This window comes from Carassius gibelio, chromosome B21 (assembly GCF_023724105.1).
Source record: "Carassius gibelio isolate Cgi1373 ecotype wild population from Czech Republic chromosome B21, carGib1.2-hapl.c, whole genome shotgun sequence".
In the NCBI taxonomy this organism is placed as follows: Eukaryota; Metazoa; Chordata; class Actinopteri; order Cypriniformes; family Cyprinidae; genus Carassius; species Carassius gibelio.
Genome location: NC_068416.1, coordinates 21459051 through 21478699, shown reverse-complemented (window position 1 = coordinate 21478699; position 19649 = coordinate 21459051). Strand labels below are relative to the sequence as shown.

Here is a 19649-nt window from a genome sequence, read left to right as displayed (position 1 = left end):
TTCAAAAAATAGCAGTTTCACCTTACAAAAACGCCGGATCCGTGTGGACGAAACGCCTATCCGTTAAAAAATGTGTGCGTATTCACAGAAACGCGTCTCCATGTGGGCAGGGCCACACCTTAGACGTGTCAGTTGCGTAGCTGTCTATGCAGGGTCAGATAGCTCTCGGATTTCATCAAAAATATCTTAATTTGTGTTACGAAAATAAACAAATAATCATACGGATTTGGAAAGACATTAGGGTGAGTACTTAATGATTTTTTTATTCGATTTTTTTGTTGCACTGTCTCTTTAAATGTCACCTGATCCTTCAGAGATCATTCTAATATGCTGATTTTGTGCTTTAAGAAACATTTCTTATGATTACCAGTGTCAGAAATTCAGCTGAATTGTTTTGTTTGAGGAATCCATGATACTTTTTTCCCCCCAGGATTCTTTTGAAGAACAGCAATTAATTGAAATATCTTTTTGTAACTATATAAAGTATTTACTATTACTTTTTAATTAATCCTTGATAAATAAAAGTATTAATTTGTTTTTAAAAAAATCATACTGACCACACACTTTTGAATGGTAGGGTATATGTGCAAATGTGACGTGAGAGCTGTCGATCTGAGGAGGAGGGCATTCGTTGGCATTAATGAACGCAAACCCTCTTTCCTGGTCACAACAAAACCATAAATGGCCCACATTGAGTCAGATGGAGAGCTACTTCCGTGTTTGGATTGAAGCATGTGTGAAGCTTGCTGATACAGATAAGCAAGGCTGCAGAACAAATACTTCAGCATGAGGCGAGGATGTCTATAAGCGAATATGCTCTCAGAAAAGATTTAAAGTTCAATTCGATCACATTTTGTGGAAGTACATGAGAAAATGGTTGTGCAACAGTGTACCCAGAATACATCTCATCCATCAAATTCTAGGTAATGGAGAGCTTATAGTAAACATGTTATTTTAGAAACGATTTTTACTTACAAACTGTTTCAGACCCACATTTTATTGTATGCAAGTCTACGCAGAATCTGACATTTTCCACACTTTCAGTGCTGATTATGAGCAGAATTTTGCTAAATATTGTATCGTGTCAGTAAAATGATCTGTGGCTGAAAGCACTAAATAGGCAAAATATTTACTAAGCAAACAACGTAATACTTGCGTGTAATGTAAATTATGTAGGAAGATAAGGTTTTTGGTCAACATTCACTTTAAGTATCTCCAAGTAAATGACAAGCAATTTTTCCAACGTTTGTGTAAACACTGAAAAAAAGACATTTAGTTCTGTCTAGATTTACAGCTGTTGCTCTTAACTACAACCATAATGTCACAGGGGCACGGAAAGATACACTGCTTCATCAGACCCTCTGAATCACCCACCCAATTCCCTCAGTTCATCTACTGAAATAGTAATTATTGATCTTTTTTTTCTCCTCCTCCACACACATAGAACATTGACATCACCAACTTCAGCAGCAGCTGGAATGATGGGCTGGCTTTCTGTGCCATACTTCACACCTATCTGCCGGCACATATCCCCTACCATGAACTCAACAACCAGGACAAGGTCTGTACCCTCAACACAAAAAAAAAGGCACGAACAAGGTGAATTCACGTAAATTGAACAATTTTTAATTTGGCCCAGTTTATCTGAATTCAATGATCTGTAAGTATATATCAGTAGGCACAATAAAACATTTTTAGAGAAGACTTGCATATACTTCCCAATAATTACAGTCATTTATTAACATCATTTCTTCTTGCTTGTGTTTTGCAGAAGCGAAATTTCACTTTGGCCTTCCAGGCAGCAGAAAGTGTGGGAATTAAATCGACACTGGTGAGTTTAATATGAATATCACAGCTTATTAATATATATGTCGTATTACAGTGCCTCAGAACTCAATTAAAAATGAGGCAAGGATGCATTAAATAAATCAAAGGTAATAGTGGAGACATTTATGTCACAAAAGATAATAAATGCAGTTCGGTTTAGTTTAGTTTTTTTTCATCGAAGAATTCTTGAAAGAAATGCATAACGGTTTCAATTAAGATATGAAGCAACATTTTATCATCTATTGATAAAAATGAATGTTTCTTGAGTTGAAAATCAGCATATTAGAATAATTTCTGAAGGATCAAATCATGTGACACAAGTTCTGCTTTGCCATAGCACCGATACATTTTATAAAAAGAAAAATATTAAAATAGAAAACAGATTGTTTAAATTATAATATTTCACAAAATTACTGTTTTTACTGTATTTTTAATAAAATAAATGCAGACTTGCTGAACTCCTTAAAAAAAATCTGTTTCAATAACTTTCCTGTCAGAGGAGGCATGTTGTATCCATGCCTTTTTTTCTTTCCTAATGAAATTCTGTTAAACATATGATATCTCAGTATGATGTACAATCTCTTTATTGATATCGGTTGAATAAATCTTCTAAACATTAGTAGATAATTTCCTAATTTTGCTCTCCACCCTACTTGCAGCTATAAAACATTAACGCAACTAGCTGTGACTTCACATTCCAGAAAAAAACATCTCAAATTGAGAAACATTCAACTATGAATCATCAGTGCTCCTCCATATTTGTGATCTTTCAAGGGTTATCTTGTCATAGCCTGTTTTATACAGCTAATTTAACCTTTTAGGTGTGTTGTTAAAATGCATGTTTTTATTCTTATGCTTTTTTTTTAGAAACTCCTTCCATTCACTCATGCTGCGTTCCATTACTATTATAAGATAAGCCTTTGTTGTTTCATCATGCTGCAATGTTAAAGAATCATGTCATGTGGTAAAAAGGGCAACACATACTGTGCAAAGAATGAACCAAATACTTAGATAGCATAGTAATATCACATTATTTAGCAGTTTTAGTGGATAAAATATGTTCCCTATTTTGAAAAGAGGCCGCAGTATTTAATGTAATGCCTTCGTAAAGCTGATTGCAGTAAAACCATGACTTCTAGTTTTGCTGCAACAGTTGTGTTGTTTGCTCACAAGCTGTGGCAAGATAGTTGTGTAACATAGCACACAACGTCACGTAGGTTGACACAAACATCCTTTTTTCTGACCAATTCCCCTTGCCTTCCCACATCTTGTCTCTGTCTGACAGGACATTGGTGAAATGGTGCACACAGAAAGACCCGACTGGCAGTGTGTCATGACCTACGTGACGGCCATCTATAAGTATTTCGAGACCTGAGGATCTTCTTGAACGTCTGCAGTCGGTTCACTTTCCTTGCTGCGGCCAAGATGCTACAAATTTCCCAGATGCCTTAGCTGCGAATCCTTACGGTTTCCTCCAGTCTGTTCCCAGAATCCTGTATAGCTGCTGAAACAGGCCAGATCCTACGAAGCTTCTCCGAACTGCAGTGCTTTTGAAGAGAAGTGGGAAGTCGGTGGGATCATGAGCCAGCAACTTGCTTTAAGAACATTGCTACACTAATTAAAGTGTATTGTGCCCACCGAGCAACACAAATGTGTAATTCTGAATACGATTGCCTTTGAATGTTGCCTTGTTTTATAGTTTTGTCATAAGGATGCCCTCTGCATGCCAGTATTGGTCTTAGATTATCAGTATTTATTCCAAAGAGTGATGGCACAACAGGCTTCGCCCCCACAAAGATGCCCGAATAAGCTTAAATCTGACAACAACAAAAAAAGGAATATTTCTCCCTAAAATACAAGTTTGCTGGCAATTTACTCATCCTCAGGCCATCCAAGGTGTAGATTAGTTTGTTTCTTCATCAGAAAAGATGGAGAGAAATTTGGCATTAAATCACTCACCAGTAGATCTTCTGCAGTAAATGGGTGCCGTCAGAATTGGTTTGTTTCTTACAAACATGCACTGTTTTCTCTTCACAAGATGTTAATTAAAGGATTACTTGTGGATTTTTGTGTTATTTTTATCAGCTGTTTGGACTCTCATTCTGACGGCACCCATTCACTGCACCGAATCCATTGGTGGGCAAGTGATGCGATGCTAAATTTCTCCAAATCTGTTCTAATGAATTTAAAATGAAATGAAATTTAGGTTTTTGAGTGAACTACTCTTTTAACATTCAGCTTGGTTTTGTTGATATGTGTTTTTTTCTTATACACTAAACGAAAGCTAATTATGAATCTTATATGTAATTTGTAATGAAGTTGTTTGACAATTTTCTTTTTTTTTTACTCTATGCTCATTCCAGCTCATCTTCCATCACTGAAAATGCTGCAGGACCTTTTTTCCGCTTGAAATGTCAGCACAAATGAAATGCATGGCTGCTTGTTTTCTGTTTTACAGGATATTTTTCAGCATTTCAGTCCTTTTTGTCTGCACTACTAATCCTTATTTGACACCTAAAGCCAGCTGGGTTCTGGAAGCTTGCTGATTCAGATTGAGTTTGTCTTATGGGTGTAAAAGCACAAATAAAAAAGGCTGAATGTGGATTCACTGATATGAATTATGAAATAAGACCACTACAATCCAGCCGCACTGTCAGCACATGGTTAAATCCCGTATTGTACCTCTCCCATTATATACTTTGCGTCTGTCAATAAGCCTCCGCATACAAAACCCAAGCCTTACATGGAAAAGAAAAGGCCAATAGCACAATTGATGTTTTAGATAAACTTGCTCAGCTGTCTTCACTGCACTGCTGTTTTAACATATTTGTTTTGTAAATTCTTCGAAGGGATCAAGTGGGTTGCAGCAAAATGATTCTGCCAATCACAACAGTTCAAAGTGAATTTTAGGTCAAGGGCACGTCTTGTTTTTGCTAAACTATAATTTATTCCATTTAAGCTACGGAGAGCCCTGTCGTGTTTTAAATGATAGATTTAGTTTGACAGTCCTCAGTGGTGTATTGGTTTGTTTATATGTGGAAATGTCATTGACACTGACATTGAATTACCTAGAAAAGGTCAGTAGTGACAAGGAGTATTTTTGTTTGGATCTTCTTGTGAGATGTAGGTTGTGACCTAATCATGTAAGGTTTAATATGAAGATTTCGATTTGAACCAAATCATGTCATATCATACTGTGCTTTTCTTTAAAACATGTTATAATTCATATGTGTATAAATCCTGGAATGCCTTTTTGACACTACATATGCTTTTTTGTTTCACAAAGAAAGATTCCTAGAGCACTGTATGACATATCAAGGGGGAAAAAAGTACAGTAAGGTTTTGTGAGAACAATATTTGTGTGCACAAATACAGTCTGATATTTTAAAATGCGTTCAGTGTGTTGATTTTATGTCTGAATGGGTTTTGTTGTAAACCGTGTTGTTATAGCCTAAAACAAAATTCTTAAAATATTAATATTAATTGAATTAATATGAAAATACTAAACGAAAATACTAAAACAAAAAATGTGTTCCTGTGGCTCAGTGGTAGAGCATTGCGTTAGCAGTGTAAAAGGTTGTGGGTTCGATTCCCAGGGAGCACTTTAAGTTAAAAATTGTTAGCCTGAATGCACTTTAAGTTGCTTTGGATAAAAGTGTCTGCTAAATGCATGAATTATGCATGCAAGTATAGAAGCTAATTTAAATTACAAATAAATATTACAATAGTAAATAAATAATGTTACATTAACTCCGCTTGTTACACCCCTCTCAATTGATTTTCTACCTTAATAAAACTCATGTTTATTTAAATACTGATATATTGATATATTGATCTCTTCTTGGTCTTTGGGGTCATTCCTTGCACCTGTAAACAATTTCTTTTACCGTAAGCTACATAAATTCAGCACATTTCTGCTAGGCTTGAGCAGGTTTGTCCTTCTAGATCGAAAATGGATCCAAAATCCAAGAGACTTTTGTGTACAGACATGATTTAGAGCTCAACAGCACACACCAATCTTTTAAATGAACCTGGTAGCAGGTTAATCCAAGGACACAAGAGCATGAAACCGTAGAATGGATGGTAATCTAAATTGAGTGTTTCTCTCCTACTTTTTTCTTTTCTTCTTTTTAATCCAACCTTTCCTGGAAGTCCTGCATAGCACTTATGGGAAGAATCAGAAATGGAATCTAAACTACCCCTTCTCTTGTGGAAAGAAAGGAGTGAGCCAGCAGAAAAGGTCTATTTAAACAGCTGTACTCAACAGCTTCCTCCTACTACTAAAATAACCTTTCATTTTCACACCGATTGTGTCTGGCACTCTGAGGTAAGTGTCTGAGGTAAGTGTCTATATTTGTGCCGAGGGCTTTCTGCATAAACAAGGCTGTAGTAAAAGGTGAGCATGGAGGCTGTGATTTGATTTACTGAAGGGCCACAAAAAAGTCTTGGGCTTATGTATTAGATCCAAATCATTAAGAAATGTCATTGCAGTGTGTGCTGCGTGCTTTAATGAAGTCCTTGGTCGGTGGACCTCAGCCTCTGGTTTGCTGATTACATACATTTATCTTCATGTGGCCCTGAGGTGAAGCAGGATGTTTCGGTGGTACGTGAGAAACCACACAATCACACGGTACTCGTCAGGTCCCTCACTTCCTCATCCTCACGCACGTTTACATCCGCCATTGGACTAGCTGCGTATATTTCGAACTGGGTTTACTCCGATGAAGATAGATTCTAATAACTAAATTCCCCGGATGAAACATCGTTCGTTACGCAGACTTGTTTTGCTGTAAACGTCAGACGGCCTACTAAGTCCCTTCTTGTACTGTCATTAAAACAAGATTATAGATTATCTGCACGATCATCTCAAATGACTTAACTAGGTTAAGTTAATTTAATAAGTAAAAAAAAATCTCTTTTCGCACATCATATTCACCTAAACATTTAGCCTATTTACGTCAGTTGCTTTAGGCTAATTTGCCTATTTTATACTTTATTTAATTTTATTATTATATATTGTATTATTATTATTGGATATTACTAGTAGTAAGTAGATTTTATTTCATTAATTCATTAATTCATTCATTGTGATATTGATCTAGTTTTTTTATTATTTTATTTTTCCTTTATTTATTCCTTTTTTATTTATGAGGTTCATATAGACTAGAGAAAGAGATTATTAAGGCAGAAAACAGTGTCTAGTTATTTTTGTATTATATGTATTTAAACCGTTATACTGCTTTTATTTATTTATGTAGGCTAAGTTTTCTTTGCTGTTATATATTTATATTTTATTTATTTACATTCTGTTTTATTTATTTAGCCTAGTTATGATAGTGCTGGCTCATCCATCTTTACTTTTATTGTAACTGCAAGGACTATAAAGAATGACAGTATGAAAGCATGATTAAGTTACCACCCACAATGATCCTGTAGGGAGGGAAACATCGTGTTTAATGCACTTTTCATAGTTCGAATAGATTAAACTACGAAAACCAATGAGGCGTGGGTCTCTCTCTCAGAGCGCGTGAGTGTCACTGCTGTGTAAGCGCGCGCATTGTCTGTGACCAGCAGCCACCAAAACTCCACAGAGCGGAGAGAAGCGGCGACTCAACTCGCCTTTTCCTTGACCAAACACGTTCAGAGTAGAGTTTTTGTATTTGTATTACTTAGTCAGGGTGATAAAAGGTGTGGAACGATTTGGTCTGTATTTTTTTATTATTATTATTCAGTTTTGCGGTTGGGAATTCAGAAATGAAAGAATGCCTGCAGAGAAACCTACAACTCAGGTGCACCGCGGAAACACGCTTGTAAACAGCTAAAGTGAGTAACGGAAGTGTTTTACACTATAAACAGTTCTTAAATATATTTGTTTATGTGCGATTTAACTGAACTTTGTCAACCTTTTAGATTTTTTAATGTTTTGATGTTTTGCTCATTCTAATCTTTAAATTCATAATTTTTTTTAATTAATGTCACAACTTTGCTCACGTTTTTTGATTTTATTGTATATTTTTACAGTCGGCATAAATAGTTCACATGACAAGCAGTCACAGAAGTCTCCAACAATGTGACATATTCATGTGATGTAATAAATACTTTTAAGAGCATTTTCTTAAAAAAAAATGTCAATACATTTTTTTATGCTATTTATCCACTTTTATGACCTGATTTTAACTGTGAAAATAATGTAATCTATTTGTTTAATTATTTATTTGTAAAAATATTTAATCATTTGCCACACCTCATGGCCTTAAGTGGATTAAAAATGGTAAAAAAAAAAAAAAAAGATGCATTTTTAATGAACCCCTTATCTTTATAGATAAATACAGTTCTTAAAGATTTGGATGAATATTGCCAGCTATATAACCCACATAAAAGCTATTTATAGGTATGTAACCTATAAACCTATGCAACCTATTTATAGGTATGTAAATGTTTCATCATTCCTCTAAATGTCGAATTTTTCTTAAGAAAAAGTTTTGTAATGTGTTTCTCTACTATGACGTCATTAAAATGACTTGAGATGTAGTTAACTACATCTTAACTACACTAGAATTATGTTACAATGACCAAGATAACTGTTAGGCATGCTTTTTGAATGACAGATAGGCGTGTAGTACACACTTATCATAGACCCCCAAACCCTAAACATCATTTCCTCTCACACTGAACATGCTCGCTGAGCAGCTGTCATACGGTATTTCCACACACCCACGCTTTTGTTTTGTTTTTTTAATACAGACATGCATGATGTGTCTCGTGAGGGACTTTTAAAAATTATTTTTATTCTGGACCTCATATCGTTAATATTACAATACCTCATTACGGTTTAACCAGTTTTGGAAAGTACCTTGTCTTAATGCACAGGAAGCATTTTGTAAACCGATGCATGCTAATGCAAAAGTTGTTAAAATGCAACATGCCAGACCTGTGCTTTGGAAACAATTTGTCACTTGAGGGAGTCAACAGCCATACCAAAGTCACGCTGAAATATAAAAAGCAAAACGGCAACACTAAAACTCAGAGGGAGAGTTATTTTTTGTGCCTGATCAAACAGACTGGAGCTAAAAGATAAGAAATCTAAAAAAAAAGATAATGTGGCCTATCCCATGGAAGGCATGTTGTAGTTAGTCAATTCATTCTAGATAGTCCTACACAAAACCACAATAAATGACCCAAAAGAGTCAGAGGATTGTCAGACTGATTTAATTACACATACAAACAGACATTTTTAGATACTCTGTTTTGTTGTTGCTGTTGAAGCCAAACCTGAACAATTCAGACTGAGCATTATCAAGTATTAAAGTAGAGCTGAAACGGATTGGGATCTAACTAAAAGTAAACACATTTAACATTTCACAAAATAATTGTATTTCAAACAAACACAGTTTTTTTTTTTACTAGAAAAAAATGTCATGTTGTCCACAAAAATATAATAAATAATAATAATCAGCATATTAGAAAGATTTCTTAAGGATCATGTGACACTGAAAACGAAAGATTGAAAATTCAGCTTTGTCATCACAGGAATAAATTACACTTTTAAAATGTATGGAAGTAAAAAAAAATGTTTAAATTGTAACAATAATTCACAATATTACTGTTTTTACTGTATTTTAAATCAAATAAATGCAGAATTGGTAAGCAAAATAGACTTAAGAGACCCAAAACCTTGGAACGATATTGTTTGTTGGGATATAAAAGAAATAACTGATAATAATGAGCAATTATTCATCCAATGAAGAAGAAATGCATCTATTTCATGTAGAACGTCAATGAAACATGAAAGCAGAATCACATGAATGGGTACAAAAGAATACTTGTTCACAATTCACAATTAGCCAAGAATAGCAAAGGCATTGCAAAGTTCAACTGTACACATCCTAGAAACCAGTGAATGAAGTGCTGGCCTGGGCCTTGTGATAAATAGCAGGCATGCACAATTATTTTATTCATATTTGTGGAGTCTTTCTTAAAATAAAAGCTTATTGTTGGATTTAGTCTGTCGTCTTTTGATGGAGACCTCCTGTTTGGGCGATGGAAAGAGGTTGATCTTTTATTGTGCGATATGATTGTTTTTTTCTACAGGGTAAGAAGTCCCAGTGAAGGTGTACCCGAGCCGCTTTATGCAGTCTAGTAGCTGTTTCCTTAAAGACTTTCAATGAAAGGCTGAGCTGGACCTAAGGGACACGCTGGTGAACGGGTAAATCGAGATTTACAGAGGGGTGTCACCACTGACCCTGCAGTCACATCAGTGTACTCCAGAGTGGTTTAGCAGCTGATGCCAGGTTATTTCTATCCCCTCTGTCCATTGAAACAAGATATTATTCATTCAAGAGAAATGGATGGACCGGCCAATCCTCACACCTATTGCTGTAGCCATTGAGTGGCGGAGGGAAGTCCCACTGAGCAATTATCGGGAGCACAACTATGTGTGTCCCTGAGGATGTCCTTTCACACCGGTTGATGGCACCATGTCTTCTCCCCTCTACATTGTTCTTGAGCTCCTGATTGGGGTTTTGGCTGTGGCAGGGAACGTTCTGGTGTGCTGGGCCGTTTGCCTTAACAGTAACCTCCAGAGCATCACAAACTTCTTTGTGGTGTCGCTGGCTTTGGCGGACATCGCAGTGGGACTCCTGGCCATTCCGTTCGCCGTCATCATCAGCACGGGCTTCTGCAGCCAGTTTCACGGGTGCCTCTTCATTGCCTGCTTCGTGCTGGTCCTCACACAGAGCTCCATCTTCAGTTTGTTGGCCATTGCCGTGGATCGTTATATCGCCATCAAGATCCCATTGAGGTGAGTGAATGGTTTTGTTGTGAGTTTAATGGTAATAGTTGAAGGCAGACTTTTGGTAAGAAGAGGATAACATAACTGATCACACGATTGCCTGTGTGAGTGTTTACATATGTATTTAATCAAATGTTATATGTTTGGAGAAATATTATTATCTAATCTGTATTTATTTGTAGTTTGCTTGTTTTGATAAGAGGTTAAAGGCTCCTAGATTGTGTGGCTCTCTCTTCCTCTCTCTTGATAATGACTTGATAATTGGCACAACATGGACCGCAATTCCCTTAGATACATGTAATTTCCCCTTTAATCACTCTTTCTCTTCTAGCAGTGAGGTGATTTCTTCAATAAATAGGCATGCAGCTTCACACTGTTGACACATGTTTCAAGAATAGTTCATTTCAGTAGAGCCAAATCAATAATCAATACCTAATCTGTCACCATGTTGTAATATAGTGACATACAAAGAAACAACAAACACATCTATCTATCTATCTATCTATCTATCTTGTTACAAAACTTTCCAATCTATCTAATTATGACTTGGATCCATCTTGTAGTGTAAGCCTTGGGGATTTTCAGCCGTTATTGTCCGTCAGTTGTAAATCATAGGTCTGATCCTTTAAAAGAAAATAATAGCACACCTCTGCACAATAAGCCGCATGATTTGTGGCATCATTCATTGTCTGTAGCACAAACAGTGTGGGAGTTTAATACTTAGGTTTAGGGTTTTTTCCAAATATGTAGTGCAGTATATGCACTATTTACGCAGTGATTAAAATACATAGCACAAAAGCAATACTTGCCTTAGTATTTACTGCTAAGTATATCTCAGGCCAGTGATATTTATCAAAAAAAGGGCTTATTTAAACATAATTTACTTAGAATGTAAAGGCTGTAGAGTCTTTAATGTGGGGTATTTGCACTCCAGTTGAACATTGTAATGGTTATTCTTAAATGCTCTGGCCCAGCATCTCTTAGCCGCACTTTTAAGTAGCTGAACGGTGTGGGACTTTACCACCCGCCTGCGTAGAGGGTGTGATGCACATTTCTGCTCATGGTGTAGATTGAGCCGCCCGAAGCATTGTAAGAGAACAGCAGTGACAGCAAAAGCCCCGGCAGGTGTTGATTACATAAGGTCTGCCGGCTTCCAGTCTCTGTGGGCGTGTGAATGAGGTAGCAGTAGTACTGGAGCCCTGTAAGTCCTCTGGGTTTAATGAAGCAGCCCCTGTTGTTCTCGATGGGCCTGATATAAGCCCAAGGATTTTTGGAACAATTGACATTCGACCATCGTTTCCAACTGTTGCCCTTGGCAAAGGAAACATGTAGCAGGGCTGTCTGAATTTTGGGATGTTTGAAATGCATAACGGCGGTGGATTTTGCACAACTGTATTTGTAAACTGATGCTTATACAGTTGCTTATATGCCATAATTTATTATAGCACTTTGTTCTAGGTTTTTCAACCAGGGGCCTCAATATAGTAATGTTCTTAATTAAACTTTTTTTATATATATATTTGTGGTCTGTGAGTATGCAAAAATATTCACTCCTTCTGGCTATGCAGACCAAACACATTACCAATTAAGTAAAGACAGATTTTCCTGCAATACCTGTTTAACATCCTTGCAAAAATGCTACAGAATCTGCAGAGGTCAATGTATGACTATTGTGAGCCTGTTATTTTTAGTGAACCAAAAAAAAAATATAACCACAACACACAACACAACCAGTATAGTCTGACTTTCAAATAAATCAAGTCATTTCTTTTTAGGAAGTCAAAAACATGTAGTCTGGCCAGTGTGGTCCAAATCTTGAATGACTCAATTTTGTCTTTAATAGTTAAGGCCGAATAATTGGATTGCTTTTTTTGCCTCCTCTAAAAATACTGTGAAAAGTTTATTATCATTTCCAGCTGAAAAAAAAAAAAACACTGATTTAATTGAACAATTTAATTCTTCCCATGGTTTTCTAATTATAGCACTGAATAGATTAAGGTTAAATCGTACAAAAACAAGGCCTGCAACTATTATTTTAAGAATAGGCACAATACAGGTGAAATATATGGTTCTTATTAGCACATATCCTGGTATTTTTTACTTTGGCAACAATTACCAAAGCTTACCACCTAAACAATGGACATTTCCCAGGAGCAAAGTCAGTGCATGCATGTGTTGATTCGGGGGAAAAATGGTGCAGCCTTTTCCAACCCTGACAGTATTCATGCACTGTGTGCACAAAAAAGTAAGCGTCCCACTCCAGGATGGACTTCAGGAAGATACAGTTGTAAAATATAATAAAAGTTTTGCATGCTTATCACTATATAGTGCTCCATAGCATACTTCCTTCCAAAAATGCTGTCTCATGTTTGTTTTTGTTTTGTTTTGCTAAGGTACAACAGCCTTGTCACAGGCCGAAGAGCCAAAGGCATCATTGCGGTATGCTGGATACTTTCAGTGGTCATCGGTTTGACCCCCATGCTAGGCTGGAACAGGCATGTCGCCGAGGGCACCAACAGCTCCTGTCCTCAAGGTATGACGGAGTGCCTGTTCGAGAAGGTGGTCACCATGGATTACATGGTTTACTTCAACTTTTTCGGCTGTGTCTTGCCTCCGCTACTTGCCATGCTGGCCATCTATGCACGGATCTTCATGGCTGCCCGTCACCAGCTCAGACAGATGGAGCAGAAACTAGTACACTTGCAAGGACATGCCCACAAGGAGGGATACTCATCCCGGTCCACACTGCAAAGGGAAGTCCACGCGGCCAAATCTTTGGCTATCATCGTGGGCCTCTTCGCTGTATGTTGGCTCCCATTGCATATTATTAACTGCTTCACACTGTTCTGTCCACTGTGTGATCGACCTCAGGAGTGGGTCATGTACCTGGCCATAATACTTTCACATGCTAATTCAGTAGTGAACCCCTTTATATACGCCTACCGAATACGTGATTTCAGACACACCTTCCGAAGGATCATTCGACGCCACTTCCTGTGGCATGGAAACAGACTGGCCACTGGTAACAGCAAGGGAGGCATGGCTGCTTCTTCTGCTGCAGTCAGTGTGATTGAGAATTCTTGTACAGTGTCCAGTAGCTATGTATTGGACGGCAATCCCATTCCTGGCATGGTTTCCTGTGACAAATTCACAAAGCAAATGCCACCAAGAACCAGTCCTCAAACGGAATTCCAAGACTTAGGATACAGTTTAAATGGAACTTTGGAACATTCCTTTCCCACCAATTCGACAAAGATTTTCTCATTACAAACTGGGGAGGAAGTTCCCTCCATCAGGGACCATGTAGAAATCATGACTGTAAAAGACTGCAGTGCTATTACTAATGGACATGTCAGATGTCTGGTGCCCATAAGGACAAGCAACTCATCTGATCTTGCAGAAGTGTCATGACGCACACTTCCACAAGAGATATTCCAAATGAAGCTTGTTTCATTCTTTATTACTAGTCTGAATTATTGTGCTAGTGATGGTGACTTCACTTACATACTAGCAAGGGTCAGGAAAGATAAAATTATGTGAGGACCATATAGCTCCTGTGGGAACCCTCACACCACAAATTCCAGGAATTTTCAGACCTCATGAAGAACTTGTTTGCTGACATTGTTGAGCGTTTCCAAAGCTTATATGTTTCCAAAGAGCTTTATTAAAAGAGCATTGTTTGCTGGTCAAAGTGGGAGAGGCCTGATGGATTTAATCAATATTCTGGGGAATTCAGCTAAATCTGTTATGACCATGCCATAAAAGACTTTGATGTGTGGCATGTTTTAAAGAAGTTTAATCTTTCTGTTCTTTTTTTTAGTAGGTGTTTGTCCAAACTGAGAACATGTACAGTCAATGCAACTGCCAGAGACTCTGTAATGTAGGGCTGCAAGATTTGGGGAAAAAATCATATTGCAATTTTTCTGATAAAATGCTTTGAAAAAAAAAAAAACTCCAGGTTTTTGTTAAAATAATAATAATAATAATAATTATTATTATTATTATTACTACATAAAAATAAGAAATATTACTTAAAATATTTTACTGTTAATATATATATATATATATATATATATATATATATATATATATATATATATATATATATATACATATAAAATGCATGTTAATAAGTGACCTAAACTGGAGTTTTTACTATGAGCCATGCTGCTGAAAACACTGGATCATGAGCTACTTGTGTGTAAAAGTGCCACAATTCACTCTGAAACTATACATGCCGTGTATATGTATTTATATTAATATATGTATTTAATAAAATCACAGCCTTTGCAATCTGATAATCGTCATTGGTAAGCCATTTTGTTTCATTTCAATGAATCATGCAGCTCTATTAAAACATGACCAAACTGAATATTCTACTGATTGTAAGCATGTTATAATATTTCAAGAAATCTACTGAATAAAAAAAAGCTATACCGAATTTTGCCCAAATAGAATTTATGAATAGTGATGAATAAGATCCAATGTGCTTGATTAGAATCACATGCGGATATCAATAATCCATTAAATCAATATCAATTCTGTGCAACGTCAAGTTCAGTTCAATTCAATTCAGGTTTATTTGTATAGCACTTTTTACGATACAAATCATTACAAAGCAACTTTACAGAAAATTACGTTTCTACAATATTTAGTAGTCAAGTGGACTTCTTGTTACTCAATAAAGTGGACTTTAATTCTCATTATAATGATCAAATTTTACAAGTATAAACAATAATGAGTCACAAATAGTACATCAAAAGCCCAAGCATGTGCAATTGATTTATTTAGTCTACAGCACAACATAATGATTAGGGATCATAAAATTGAGAATGTATGACAGTGCTGTTTAATCTCCTCTTCTGACACGCATGCATACGAGTGCAATCGTGCACTCTTACACAGACCAGCTATGATTGTATTTACAGAGAGACTGCTGACGCCAGCAGCTGGCCTAATGCAAAGGAAATCAAATGAAGAGGCATTTGATGATCCCTTAAACTGGACCATTACACTTCCTTTTTCCTCATTAAAAAGCTCTAGAGTGGGAAAAACCTGCACTCTGTACACAGTGCATGTATTTGACACATGGGAGTTGACATTTCTGTATGTGTAACTGTCCATTTATAGAAGCAGCGAGTCTAGAGTGACCATTCATAAAAATGGAACAAGTGAGCTTGACTTCTCAGGAAATGTTTTTTATATCCTTGATCATTGATATTGCCTCTGTATTTGGCCTATGTTGAAAAGAATCGAAAAATTAACACACCCATTACCATGTTTTAAAACAGCATAAATAATTAGACATTATCATATTTTATTTATTATGTATTTCTATATTATGTACATTTTCATATATACTAAATATAGATATACTGCATCTAATATATTGACAGAAAACTGTTATTTTTAACTGTAATGATAATCCACAATATTACTGATCAAAAATACAGCAAAAATCATAAAAAACATATAAAGTTATATTTCACAATATTGCTTATAAATTAAATATAAAAATATAATAAAATGACACTAATTATAATCATTACAACATTAAAAAAGGAAAGAAACGGAAGTTCTTTCCATTGCTTAGAAGATGGTGCAATGTGTCCAGCACTTGGTGATAGTATATCAGTTCAGATCTAGAGGTTTGTTGGTTCTAGCTGAGATATTTCAGTCAGCTCAGCAGTGGCATGGTTTGATTTTGTGTTGAGAGCACCATTTTTTTGATGAGACAGATGTTCTTTACAAAAACGAATCTCTGAACTTACGCAGTAATTTATCTTCTTCCATCATGTATGCTTGTAGTGTAAATCAGCTAGGAGTGAAGCTAATAGACTGTCAGCTTGTCACATAGATCAGTAGCAGCTGGCAGGTTCATTCTGCTGCTAAAATGAGCTTTGAAGACATTGCTGAGAGTTACTGTGTAACAGACACGTCCCCACTCATTCCATATGTCACTGTTTGTAATTGGTTGAACTGACTGTTTCCTCTTTTGTGAGGAAAGTTCAATCTCATGATTGGACAATTTCAAGTTACAGAAAGATTCTTTTGGTACTATTTGATCAACACATGACAATTTCCTTTGTTAAATGCGCACTTGTTTTTAAGGAAAAAATAAAAATAAAAAAATAATCTAACCAATGATAAAATTCCTTAGATAACATATTGTAACATATATGATACAAAATAAATAAAGTAGGTGAAACATATATTTTGGATGGAGAGGTGGGTTAATAGGAATTTACTGTTACAACATTATGTGCTAGGCCCATATTTAAGAGGGAAAAAAAGCTATCGTTGACCCCCATTTCACCATTTCAGTACATTATTAGTCTTTTACCACTTCCCTTAATTTCAGGAAAACAGGAACATTCAATTGATTAACAGAATTGGCAGACGTAATACTTCCTGTCTTGGCACGTCAGTTCAGCCCATTTTTAAAAGGTCTCTTGTTCTGCTGTGATTTACAGACAAAGAGGAAAAGACTACTGCTAAGAATAGACACAGAATCAGTCTATCAAGCAGCAGGATGACAGAACAAATTTAGACCGTATATTGCTGCCTTGCACAGTTTCTCAGACTAGAGCAATAAATCTTGATGACGCCAAAACCAAACAAATAGCTTCTCGAAGTTTTTTCCCCATTGTTTAAAAATGTATTGTTTAATATGTGGCACATAGCTTACTGTATCATATAAAAAAATAGTTGTTCCAGAAAAAGTTCATGAAATCTGTCAAAAAATGTATTGCGTGCACAAAAATATTAACGATTTTAACTAACATTATTTAAATTTAATTATAGCAAGTAGAAATAACACTCACTGTAACATACTGACAATTTTTTAAACTATATAATAACTGCTAATTGTGACGTTTAATTACAATATTAAATTCAATTACTTTTTTGGGATAGCATCCACAGTTCAATACTGCCCTCTTGTGTAATTCTGTGGTGTCTGATTCTTGTTTACTTTGAGCTGACGTTAACTTAGAAATAGGACTTCAACTCCCAAAATGCAACAGGGTTTCAGGAAAGGGCGGGGCTTCTGCTTTCAGCTGCATTGTGGGAGCCGGAAAACGCCGTAAATGCTCACGTTGTTCAATCGAGTGATTTTCTACGAACCCCGCTGATACAAGGTACTGCAATGTTTTATGATACAAACCTTTTATTTGTAGTCTATCGTTTTGTCTTTCACGAAAGTATATATATATATATATATATACAGTCCTGTTGGATCTGTTCGATGCTGAAGCGGAGCAGCGTCTATTTTAGACGATCATTGTTTGCTTGTTTTATGTATTCGACTCGTTGGAGACCAATCTAGATATTCATTAGTAATATGTTAGTTTAGTTATTTAAGTCTATGTATGCTAACTTTATTAAATGCAAAAAAAACTGTATGGGTTTCATGACGTTCCTTTTTTGTGCTCGGATATGCAATATGCACAGAAGATGATTCTTCCTGAACGAGTGATTCTTATGAGTCGGTTCGTTTCACTGAATCAAAAGTATAAAGCGGGACCAGTGTAGAGCGATTCCCAAACGAATTGTTCTAATGAATTGGATCTTTTTAAGTGACTCGGAACATTTAAGAATTAATATTTTCCATGGACCGTATAAAAACGGGAATTTTCTCTGAACTTTCACCGCTTGTTATTTCTTTCATGTATGATTAGAAACCGTTCTAAAGTTGCTGTTAATTATATATGTGAATATATAATATACACACACAAATATATTTTTTTGTCTTCAGATTAAATCATGTCTATTGGTGTTCCCATCAAAGTCCTGCATGAAGCAGAGGGTCACATCGTGACCTGTGAGACAAACACCGGTGAAGTGTACAGAGGCAAACTGATCGAAGCAGAGGATAACATGAACTGCCAGGTACTGCTGAATCACAATTCATTCTTGATGCATTGTATCTACGTTATCCAAACATTTACTTTAAGCTTAAATGTACATTTGCAGGGAGCCTTGAATAATGAAACTAACTGGGCTTGTTTTGTTTGAATCAGATGTCCAACATTACAGTGACCTATCGAGATGGCAGAGTGTCCCAGCTGGAGCAGGTATACATCCGCGGCAGCAAAATACGCTTCCTCATTCTGCCAGACATGTTGAAAAACGCCCCCATGTTGAAGAGCATGAAAAACAAAAACCAAGGTGCAGGAGCTGGAAGAGGCAAAGCAGCTATTCTCAAAGCTCAAGGTTGGACCTTTTTGTAGCATCTTTGACTTCATTACAGTAACTGCAGTTATGCTAGTGTTTTTCAGTGTTTGCAATGCTTTTTAGCCGCATTTTGTATAGTCCCATATTATTTTTATATTGGATTGTTGGAGGATCTGCTACATTTTAGTGCCATTAGCAATTAAAGCAGTTCACTTTAAATATCAATTCTATATAAATATTAAAAATAAATAATAAAATTAATTTAAATGTCCTTAAAAAGCACTGAACACTGTTTGTGATTTGTTTAATCGGGATGCTGAACAAGTTAAAGCTTTTCATAAGATGAAACCACTAACTGTTTTTCTTTCCTTTGCAGTCGCAGCAAGGGGCCGAGGTCGAGGAGGGCCAGGAGGAAGGGGAAATATTTTCCAGAAACGACGATAATGTGAATCCTGTTTCAGTCACTGTCATTTTGTACAGGTTTTTTTTTTTTTTCCTTTTTTTTTGTGGTTTGGTAAGTTTGGTGATCTTGTAATTTTGTTGAACAATTGATTGAAATCAATAGTTTGCAACAGTTATTTGAACTTTTCTCATGTAATAAAGCTGTTTAATTATATAAAAAGTCTGTTTCATCACTGCTGCTAAACCATTCCTTAATTTTATCGCATTGCATTTATAAACCGATACAAGTCTAAACAAGCTCAACACTTAAAATTTTCTTTATTTTGGTCAGATGAGAGAGAATTTTAAAGTTGGAAGAAATTTTACAAGTAGAATGTTGTGTATGATAAACATCTTCCAGTTGCTTCAGATATCACAAGATATGTTGGAGGAGGGAATCAGCTTCTCTTTACTT

General features: G+C 36.0%; 3 protein-coding genes across 4 annotated transcripts in view; all 3 read left to right on the top strand.

The window, feature by feature from the left end:
* Window positions 1-5217, top strand: part of specc1lb (sperm antigen with calponin homology and coiled-coil domains 1-like b) — a 32277-nt gene extending 27060 nt beyond the window's left edge. The window contains exons 14-16 of the mRNA XM_052588446.1: window positions 1445-1561; window positions 1772-1831; window positions 3113-5217. Of these exons, the coding sequence (XP_052444406.1) occupies window positions 1445-1561; window positions 1772-1831; window positions 3113-3202 (267 nt within the window). The 3' untranslated portion in view covers window positions 3203-5217. The remainder of the gene's footprint in view (window positions 1-1444; window positions 1562-1771; window positions 1832-3112) is intronic.
* Window positions 5218-7305: 2088 nt separating this feature from the next.
* On the top strand, window positions 7306-16003 carry adora2ab (adenosine A2a receptor b). 2 transcript variants are annotated; one of them, XM_052588730.1, is made up of 3 exons: window positions 7306-7650; window positions 9919-10627; window positions 13012-15799. In XM_052588730.1, exons 2-3 carry the CDS (start codon window positions 10305-10307, stop codon window positions 14027-14029), a joined length of 1341 nt encoding a protein of 446 aa, XP_052444690.1. In that variant the 5' UTR covers window positions 7306-7650; window positions 9919-10304; the 3' UTR covers window positions 14030-15799. The 2 variants fall into 2 exon arrangements, with proteins under 2 accessions (XP_052444690.1, XP_052444691.1); XM_052588731.1 differs by lacking the exon at window positions 7306-7650 and having other exon boundaries at window positions 10276-10627; window positions 13012-16003.
* A 1641-nt stretch (window positions 16004-17644) lies between these two features.
* snrpd3l (small nuclear ribonucleoprotein D3 polypeptide, like) lies at window positions 17645-19415 on the top strand. Its single transcript, XM_052588319.1, has 4 exons — window positions 17645-17757; window positions 18375-18508; window positions 18640-18832; window positions 19170-19415. Exons 2-4 carry the CDS (start codon window positions 18383-18385, stop codon window positions 19235-19237), a joined length of 387 nt encoding a protein of 128 aa, XP_052444279.1. The 5' UTR covers window positions 17645-17757; window positions 18375-18382; the 3' UTR covers window positions 19238-19415.
* The last annotated feature ends 234 nt before the right edge of the window (window positions 19416-19649 follow it).

Bases quoted from the DNA above. Each gene is read 5' to 3' on its own strand.
- adora2ab (XM_052588731.1), top strand. From the start codon at position 10,305: ATGTCTTCTCCCCTCTACATTGTTCTTGAGCTCCTGATTGGGGTTTTG. The intron at 10,628-13,011 runs GTGAGTGAATGG...TGTTTTGCTAAG, and splicing joins GCCATCAAGATCCCATTGAG to GTACAACAGCCTTGTCACAG.
- snrpd3l (XM_052588319.1), top strand. From the start codon at position 18,383: ATGTCTATTGGTGTTCCCATCAAAGTCCTGCATGAAGCAGAGGGTCAC. The intron at 18,509-18,639 runs GTACTGCTGAAT...TGTTTGAATCAG, and splicing joins AGGATAACATGAACTGCCAG to ATGTCCAACATTACAGTGAC. The intron at 18,833-19,169 runs GTTGGACCTTTT...TTTCCTTTGCAG, and splicing joins AGCTATTCTCAAAGCTCAAG to TCGCAGCAAGGGGCCGAGGT.